The following is a 10,137-nucleotide window of genomic DNA, read 5'->3' as shown; positions in this document are numbered from 1 at the left end:
GGGTACATGTGCATAATGTGCAGGTTTGTTACATATGTATACTTGTGCCATGTTGGTGTGCTGCAGGGGGTGGCACTTTCAAGAGCACATCAGCTGTGGTAGTATATAGGCAGGATCAGGTGGTGGGTGGGGCCATGGAACTCCTACAAAAGTATGTCCTTTTTCTTCAGCTACAAGGACCAGTAGAGAAAGACCATCAGGTGGGGGCAGGGTTAGGTGCCTCTGAGCTCAGACTCTTGTTGGGCTGGGCTGGCTGTAGCTGCTGTGGGAGATGGGTGTGTGGATCCTAGGCCAGTGGAGTTATATTTCCAGGGGAATCATCGCCGCCTCTGGTGTGTCACATAGGTTGCCGGGGAAGTGGGGAAAAGCTGGCAGCCACAGGCCTCACCCAGCTCCCATGCAACCCATAGCGCAAAAGGCTGGTCTCACTCTAACCACGCCCCCACAACAGCACTCAGTTTATGTCCAGGCAGCTGGTGAGCAGGGCTAGGAACTTGTCCCAGGCTAAAAGCCTCCCAGCTGAGAAAGCAAGCTGACTGATAGTTTCTTGGCTGTCCCATGGACCCTGCAGTAGCAATCCACTTCCTTCAAAGGGTCTGTGGATTCCCTTGGCTTTCCTGGTATGTTCCTGTGGTAGTTCTTGGAGCAAAAGTTCACGATGTGGGTCTCCATGCACTGCTCTCTCTGTTGAAGTGGGAGCTGCAAGTTAGTTTTGCCTCCTATTTGCCATTTTCCTGCCATCCCCAAGATGTAGTCTTTTATCCCTTACCCCATCCCACCCATCCCTCCAAGTCCCCAAAGTTCATTGTATAACTCATGCCTTTGCATCCTCATAACTTAGCTCCCACTTATAGGTAAGAACATACAATATTTGGTTTTTAATTCCCGAGTTACCTCACTCAGAATAACGGCATTCAGCCCCATCCAAATTGCTGCAAAAGATATTATTTTGTTCCTTTTCATGGCTGAGTAGTATTCCATGGTGTGTGTGTGTGTGTGTGTGTGTGTGTGTGTGTGTACGTATGTATATGTGTGTGTGTGTGTGTATATATATATATATTACATTTTCTTTATCCAGTCATTGGTCAGTGGGTGCTTAAGTTGGTTCCATATCTTTGCAATTGTGAATTGTGCTGCTATAAACATGTGTGTCCAAGTCTTTTTAATGTAATGACGTCTTTCATTTTGGGTAGATCCCCTGTAGTGGAATTGCTGGATCAAATGGTAGTTCTCCTTTTATTTCTTTAAGGAATCTCTAAACTGTTTTCCATTGTAATTGTACTAATTTACATTCTCATGGTGATTTTATTTTCCTTGCGATGGAAGCCACAGTAGTGTCTCAAGCAGGAGAGTGAAAAAAAATGATATATGTCAATTTGGCTGCTCTTTGAAAAACGGATTATAGGGAGATAAGAATGGATGCAAGGAGATAAGTTCTGAGGCTTCTTCAGGTGTCCAGTAGAGAGATGATGGTGATCTTTGCTGGTGTAATGGAAATAAAGTTGGAGATAAGTGGATAGACTTAGAATATATTTTGAAAGTAGAATTGATAGGATTGGCAGAGAGGGTAGATGTTGGGTGAGAAGGAAGGAATCAAGGAGACTTCTATGTTTTTGGTTTGAGCAGCTGGATGAAGGGAGTGGCATTTCCTGGGAAGAATAAAGGAATAGCATGTTTTGAAGTTATGACATCTAGAATTAATTACAGATGAATAGTTGTAAGGAAAAGGATAGCATGATAAATATAATATGCCTCATGAAATCTCTATTGATGGTTCTGCTTTCTTTACTAGGTATTCATTTGATTCTTTTCTGTTTTTACCATTCTAAAAATTATTTAAATTTTTTTTGTCATTGCATAGTAGGAGTATACATTTTTAGGGTACATGGGATGTTTTGATAAAGGCATGCATTGTAAAATAAGCACATTGTGGAGAATGGGATATCCATTCCCTTAAGAATTTCTCCTTTGGGTTACAAACAATTCAGTTACATTCTTTATTTTAAAATATACAATTAAATTATCATTGACTATAGTCACCTTATTGTACTATTAAATAGTAGGTCTTATTCTTTTGATTTTTTTTGACCCATTAGCCATTGCCACCTCCCTCCCTGAGTCCCCCACTACCTTAGTAGGTAATCATTTGAGATTGATACTTAGGGTTGGGCAGTGCATTCTCTGACTCGCACATGACCTGAGGACCTCATAAAAGGGGCTGTGCTCCTGGACCTTGAACTTTCCAGTACAGCAGGGGTGTAACATCATTCATAACTAGGTTAGAATAAGCTGACCACTTCTTCAATATGTTGAAGGCCCCTCTGTATCCCTCTGTGTGATTCATTTCCCATGCAGGAGTAAACACTATCCTGAGTATTGTGATTTTCTTTTTTTAGCACTTTCATGCATTCCTTTCTATTGTTACCATATATGACAGATCCCTAGACAATACTGCTTTCTTCTAAATGACATTTGATGTATGTATTTTACAACATACTTTTTTTTAAAATTTAAAATAATCTTTCTGAGATTCCTCCTTGTGGACCTATGTAGCCCTAATTCACTTATTAGGGTTGTATAGGGTTCCATTCCACATATGTAGCACCATTTGCTTATTCATTTTCCTGTTTATGGACAGCCAGGCTCTTTCTAACTTTCATTATTATAAGCAGTACTTATTACAAATACTCACTTTTCAAACATCCCTCCTAACTTCCAAGCTTAAGCTAGAAATTTACAGAAGACTAATTTGAGAATGCTGTATAGCAAATATCTCCTTATTTTCATGGATTAAATGTGGGAAAATGTCTAAGGAAATTCCTTTGCTGAAATAAGAATTTTGGTAGAGAGAAGTGGAGAAAAGTGGGTCACTGAAACTGCCATTGTTCACAGTCATCCTAAATTATCATTAAAACAATTCCTCAGGCACCAGCCAAAGAGGTCTCTGCTGCTATCTGGCCTTTCAGGTTTGGATATGACAATGAAGGGTGGTCTAGCCTAGAAAGATCAGCTCACCTTCTCAATGAAACAGGTAAGTCTTTCTGGAATTAGTTCCAGGTTTTGAGAAACTATTATTGTTACTTTTATTTTCAGCAGGGTCATAAGCCATAACTTAACACAGGTATTAAATTAAATTTATGACCAGCAGATGGTCATAAACTCACCTCAAAAATGCTCTACTTTGGCGGGCAGCTTCAGGGGGACTGAGCTTCTGTAACCACGTCTGTCTTTGTTTGAAAGCAATTACTTCAGTTGATTCTGAGCAACTCCTCATATTGAGTATCTGCAGGGGATTCGTGTTGTGTTGTTCTTAGGGATACCCCTGCTAGTAGCTCCTGTCACCTAGGGACCCACTGCTGGGGACCAGAAAACTGTTGGATCAAAAGGCAGAATGGGTTGCAGGGAAAAGAAAGAGAGAACAGACTGTTACTGTGTCTATGTAGAAAAGGAAGACATAAGAAATTCCATTTTGATTTATACTAAGAAAATTGTTTTGCCTTGAGATGCTGTTAATCTGTAACTTTAGCCCCAACCCTGTGCTCACAGAAACATGTTATGTATGGAATCAAGATTTAAGGGGTCTAGGGCTGTGCAGGATGTGCCTTGTTAACAATATGTTTACAGGCAGTATGCTTGGTAAAAGTCATCGCCATTCTCCATTCTCGATTAGCCAGAGGCACAATGCACTGTGGAAAGTCACAGGGGCCTCTGCCCAAGAAAGCCTGGGTATTGTCCAAGGTTTCCCCCCACTGAGACAGCCTGAGATATGGCCTCATAGGAAGGGAAAGACTTGACTGTCCCCCAGCCCGACACCCATAAAGGGTGTATGCTGGGGAGGATTAGTAAAAGAGGAAGGCCTCTTGCAGTTGAGATAAGAGGAAGGCCTCCATCTCCTGCACGTCCCTGGGAACAGAATGTCTCAGTGTAAAACCCGATCATACATTCGTTCTATTCTGAGATAGGAGAAAACTGCCCTGTGGCTGGAGGTGAGATACGCTGGCAGCAATGCTGCTCTGTTACTCCTTGCTACACTGAGATGTTTGGGCGGAGAGAAGCATAAATCTGGCCTACGTACACATCCGGGCACAGTACCTTCCCTTGAACTTATTTGTAACACAGATTCCTTTGCTCACATGTTTTCCTGCTGACCTTCTCCCCACTATCACCCTGTTCTCCTGCCGCATTCCCCTTGCTGAGATAGTGAAAATAGTAATCAATAAATACTAAGGGAACTCAGTGACTGGGGCCGGTGCAGGTCCTCCATATGCTGAGCACTGGTCCCCTGGGATCAGTATTCTTTCTCTATACTTTATCTCTGTGTCTTATTTCTTTTCTCAGTCTCTCATCCCACCTTATGAGAAATACCCACAATTGCTTTCAACAGGCCTAGGGTCAATTTGATTTGTTTCAATGCTCCGGTGTGCTCATTTTTGTGTGAAGCATCTTTGAAATATGAGAGTGTTTTTGGTTTTTAGGCCAGCTACAGGTGTATGGAGCAGGATAAGTAAAGGACTAACCTGTTCTGGTTATTCTTAATGATAAGCATGCCTCCTGAGCAATGTCTTAGTATCTATGTGTATATAATACCACTGAGACATTTCTTTGCCCCTTAGCCCTTTTTTAGTCTGATTTCAGGCTTCCAAGGCACTCCTGGCCAAGATCTAGAAACGCCAATCAACTTAGTTCTGGGTCAGTACCATGGAGCTGTCTGTCCTGGAATAAAATGCTATGGTGCACCGTTCTCTTGTTTCTGAACATAAATTGGATATTTGAGAAATGCGTTAAGATTATTTTAGGAATGATGTTGAGCACATTTGAAAATTTGTATCATTCTCGGTAGTTCCTGGAGGTGTTTCACGTTTTAATTGCATTCTAAACATGGGAAAATTCCTTTAGAGCTCAGATTTGAGCCACTTCCTTCCAGTGACTTATTAAAAATTACTTTGTTTTTGGGTTAACAGTAAAGAAAAAAAGGTTAAGAGTCAAGAATAAAATGTTGCTAATTGTTTTTTGCCTTGCTGTGATTCATCACTGTATGTCACTGTATGCTACTTTTTTTTTTTTTCTGAACAGATGCGGATTTCATAACAATTTTGGAGAGTGATGCTTCTAAGCCCTATATGGGGAACAATGACTTAACCATGTGGTTAGGGGAGAAGTTGGGTTTCTATACAGACTTTGGTCCAAGCACAAGGTATCACACTTGGGGGTGAGTATACACTTGAGAATTAATCCTGAAGATAGTCCTGAAAGGCTAGACTGCATAGACTTGGAGTGGCAAGTTGATATTTTTGTACCTTTGGTGAATGTGCCCCAGTGATGCTTCTTGTGGGTTGAGGAGGTGCTGGAGATATGCACATTCTGTAATTTTTCAAGTGGTTTTTCTATGACTGGATATTTCCAGTTCTTCACTATTATAAATCTAGGAACTGAGGTCACAGCACCAAGCATGTCTGGCCTGGATGCCATCCTCATGGAGCTTACTTTCCAGTGTAAGACAGAAAATCAACATGTACACACAAAAAATAAATAAGGTACTTCACGATCATGATAAGTGCTGTGTAGAAAAGAAACCACTGAGGGAGAATAACTAGGTGGGCATTGGCCATGGGGATGCTACTATAGGCAGGGTGATCAGGAAAGTCTCTGCGAAGATGTCATAGTGAGCAGGAGCCAGGATCAGCCTTGGGAAGAGCTGAGGGAACAGTCTGGGTGCAGACTGAGGCAGGATCCATCTTGGTGTGCCTGGAGCATGGGGGGCCAAAGTGCAACTGGTAAGAAAGGAAGTCAAAGATGGGTACCTGATCATAGAGGGCTCCATTTTATCCAGTTGTGATTGGAAGCCACTGAAGGATTTTAAACAGGATAGTGATCTGGAGGAACAGATTCTCAGGGACAAGAGTGGGAGCCAGGAGGCAGAAATAGCACAGATGAGAGATGATAATGGGAACAGTGGAGATGGTGACAAGAGGACAAACTCAGGAACTATTTTAGAATAGAGCCAACAGAACTTACAATAGTTTAGATGTCAGGGGAGGGGAAGGAAGAATCAAGGGCGATGTCTAGGTTTTTGACCTGAGTACCTGCTAAGAGATGATGCCCTTTAATGGAATGGGAACCATCAGGAAAGCTGTAGGTTTGTGCTAAGTGTGAGATACCCCAAGACGGTCAAGTCATGCCCAGTAGGCAGTTGGTTATGGCCTGGAGGACTGAGAAGGACAGGCCAGGCTGGAGATGTACTTTCAGCTATCATCGTATAGAGACAGACCTGTCTCAGAGACTCCATTCTCTCAGACAGAGAATGCATCTAGCTAGAGAAGAGAAGCCTGCTAAGGACTGAGCTCTGTGGCTTAGAGTGAGGTGGAATGCCTTTTCATATGCCTATAGGACAGTTTTTCATTTCTAATTTTGTAAGTTGTTACTCCATGTCCTAGTTGGCAAGACTGTACCTTCCCATATGTGTTGATTAATATTAGAATTGTTTACACAAATGTGTTGGCAGAGTAACTGCAAGTACAATGGGTTTTGTGTATTGTTAATGCTGCCCTTTTCGTGTGTCCATAGCGCTTACTAAAACAGAGTTGATGGTGTTTCCTTAGTGACACAGTGAGACATGCTAACTAGCAGATGAAACGATCTGACAAGTGGACTGCCATATAAGTCTCTGCCACATCGCTTTGAATGTCCCTTGGTGGGATGTGTGCAGTGGGACCCATCCCTTTTTAATGCATGTACATGGTAGAGTGGGACTGACAATGATGCCCATGTCTCTTTTCATTCCAATACAGGATTATGGCTTTGTCAAGATACCCAATTGTGAAATCGGAGCATCACCTTCTTCCGTCACCAGAGGGCGAGATCGCACCAGCCATCACATTGACCGTTAACATTTCGGGCAAGCCGGTGGATTTTGTCGTGACACACTTTGGGAACCACGAGTGGGTGTCTTTGGCCTACCTAATATTACACAAATGCCAAGAAACGTTATTAACAATGTACTTTGATTTCTATGAAATCACCTTTCTCATTTTCTTCTTTTTTACCTCCCAAAGTATTTCTCCCTGTGTTGCTGGTTTTTAAAATCAGACAGAAGCATTTAAGATGCAGGCAGCTGTTAGTGCTGGTGTAGGGACGGGCCGTGTTAGTCTGCATTTACTGAGCTGTACGGTCAATTCCCTGTGCAGGTACTGTCCAAAGTGCATTACTGTGTTTGATCTTCACTCTGTGCAAGGTAAGCACTATTAGAGCTCCATTTTGCAGGTCAAGAAACTAGGCTGAGAGAGGTCAGACAACCCATCCAACGAGGAGCAAGCTCATGGTCAGGGCATAGGCAGCCCCAAACCCAGGGCTACAAGTGCTTGCAACCACACAACAGAAAAAGAAATTCCCTTTTCCTACAGGATTACTGCTACAAATGGAAGTACTGTTGGGATTTGAGGTTATTAAATGACATCTCTTGTCTCCCTCATGTTTTTACAAACAACAGATAGGCAGAGGAATCTGAAAGAGGGAGATCTAAATATCACTTTGAATACTTATAAGCCTATTTGGACAACCTGGCTTAAGTGTCCATATGGACTTGTGAATACATCCCCAAATATACATGAAAATGACTCCCCATAAACGGTGGGCCTACCCTGCCTGCCCTGGCAAGCTCTCTCTTTGATGGAAAGAAGAGGATGGAAAACAGCCTGTCTGCAAACTGGCAGCTTCCAAGGAGAATAGAAAAGAAGGTTTTGAGACAAGCATGTAAAATTAACTTCAAGATTATTGAATTAGAAAAGTCCTCCCCAAAAGAAAAGAATGGGGAGAGAGGCCAATGGTGGTTTTCTAAGGAAGTCCCTCTACAAGCAACATGAAGAGTGGGGAATGAGTTTTATCACCAAAGAATAACATTTACAACCAGTGACAGTACTGAATAAATCATGAATAATCCCAGCAATATATTGTAAAAGCAAACATAAAAGTATATAACTTATACTCTACCATACCATACTAAACCACAATAATTTAAACATGAATGTAAAGAGCTATGTGCTATGACATTCATGTGCAAGCTTTGCCTGCATTAATGACACAAGAGGCCACAGAACTTTAAAGTGACATACTTTTGGAAAACAACATTGTTGTACTGTGTTTTATTTAAACAAATTGATGTGTCTGCCACTCTTATTTCCCTGGTTACCTCACTGTTTCTAATACTATTATGTGAATCTGTGAAAGCATATTTGAATATTTTCTTAAATAAGTCAGATGATAGATAATATAAATAAACCTTCCAAATATAATTAATATGAACCATTCATGAACCAGACTCTTGCTTGCCTCCTTAGAAATAAGAGGAGTGTTTGGAGGATGGATGATATAGATGGTTCGTATCTCTTAAAAAAGCTGTTTGAAGAAATGCTTTCTGTTCCTCCCAGTGATTTTCATGTAGGAAGTACAGGCATTCAGAAATCATTCTCATGACCTTATGTCGTACTTAACATTTGGTTTATCTTTTTTTTTTTTTTTAAATAAAGGTACTTTCTTGTTTAAAGGTTGCAAGTTCTCAACCTAAGAAACAGTTGAACTCCTTCCATTTTTCCTTTGCCTTTTTCCCCCTGTCCCCTTTAACTCTCTCCAATATATCCCAAAACGTGAAGAATAGGTTTGAAAAGGAAGAGAAAGCTAAAAGAGAGCCCCAGGAATGCGCTTGAAAAAGAGGAGGGAAGGATTGCCTTTTCCCACTTTCTGTTAACCACATACTTAAAGTTCTCTGGATAACACCATATCCTTTACTTGCTGTCTTGCTCATTTGATTCAATAATAATGATGACAACAATAGCAGTAACAATAATAGTGAACACTTATTGAGGATACATAACTCTAGGGATGAAAGCAGTGTAGTTTAATGATTAAGAGCATGGGATTCCAGAACCTGCAATCAGACAATCCGGTTTGAATCCTAATTCTTTAACTAGCTGTGTATCCTTTGCTGAGTTACTTAATTACCTCGAGCTTTAGTTTTCTCAACTGCAAATCAGGGGCAATAATCCTACCTATTTCATGGGGTTCTTGTACCCATAGTACCTCATACAACATACATGAATGTAGGAAGTGCTCAATTAACATGGCCATTACTAAACCAAATCAGACAACTATGAATATAAGGTATATTGGGCAGCTTAAAAAATAATTCATTTTTCAAACATAAATCAAGCATCTGACATGTCCCATGCACACAACTAGACTTGGTCTTTGCTTTAGGAACCACTGCTCTGAGCCACCCCCTAGAAGTACTGTCTGGTACACTGTAGCCTCCCCAAAAGTGACATAGGAAAGTTAACACCTTGAATAATTTGTGACGTGATCACGACATGTTTTGTCTTTGTTTTCTACATTACTAAATACACAAATTCTTACTGTGAAAAAATATTTAGAGATTTCATTTTCCAGTGATTATGGCATATAAATGTGAAAATCCTATTAGGAATGAATAATTCCTAATGCTTGTGCATGTTATTAGCTGATTCAAAAGATTTTAAAAAGTACTGACTACATAAGTACATCTTTTATAACCACTAAATAGGAAATGGCAACATTTTTTAGAAGTCACACAGGCAAACACCATAATGAAAACTGATATTATTTTAGGTAATTAACTGGGCCACTAATCACCATTTAAAGAAATCTATAACATGCATCATAAACACAGAGGAGAGAGCACAGAATCCATAGTCTGACACTAAGTGACAAAGAACCAAAACTGTATTCTAGGTTTCGTTTCATTGCAGGTAAACCTTGGTAAGTTCCAATTCTCGTGTCTCTGAAAATGGGATAAAATTCTCTTTTCCAGCTTACTTTATAGGGTTATTGGACTGACAAAATATTAACAGATAAGAAAACATAAAGCATATGTGAGCTCTCTCTTTCTTTCTGTCTTGCCCTCTTTCCTTATACATATATATATATATATATATACATTTAACTTTTATTACTCTCACTAGGTAAGATTTATCTCCTGAGAAAATGTAAAACCAAATTCACAGATTACTTCAGTTAGATGTTACTAAAATACATTGGATTGAAAACACTGCCTGTGGTTCAGTGGCTTTGGAATTTTCTAGACCTGGATTTGTTTTTTTTTTTTTTTTT

At 40.4% G+C, this 10,137-nt stretch overlaps 1 protein-coding gene across 2 annotated transcripts in view; it reads left to right on the top strand.

The window, feature by feature from the left end:
* Window positions 1-10,137, top strand: part of CWH43 (cell wall biogenesis 43 C-terminal homolog (S. cerevisiae)) — a 76,740-nt gene that overhangs the window by 51,455 nt on the left and 15,148 nt on the right. For both annotated transcript variants that reach the window (XM_011927294.1, XM_011927297.1), the window contains exons 10-12: window positions 2,926-3,031; window positions 5,074-5,209; window positions 6,789-6,938. In XM_011927294.1, coding sequence (XP_011782684.1) covers window positions 2,926-3,031; window positions 5,074-5,209; window positions 6,789-6,938 — 392 coding nt within the window. The remainder of the gene's footprint in view (window positions 1-2,925; window positions 3,032-5,073; window positions 5,210-6,788; window positions 6,939-10,137) is intronic.

Source organism: Colobus angolensis, unplaced genomic scaffold, assembly GCF_000951035.1.
Source record: "Colobus angolensis palliatus isolate OR3802 unplaced genomic scaffold, Cang.pa_1.0 Scaffold71, whole genome shotgun sequence".
Classification (NCBI taxonomy): domain Eukaryota; kingdom Metazoa; phylum Chordata; class Mammalia; order Primates; family Cercopithecidae; genus Colobus; species Colobus angolensis.
Note: the sequence above shows the minus strand (reverse complement) of the source record. Positions and strands in the feature narration are given on the sequence as shown.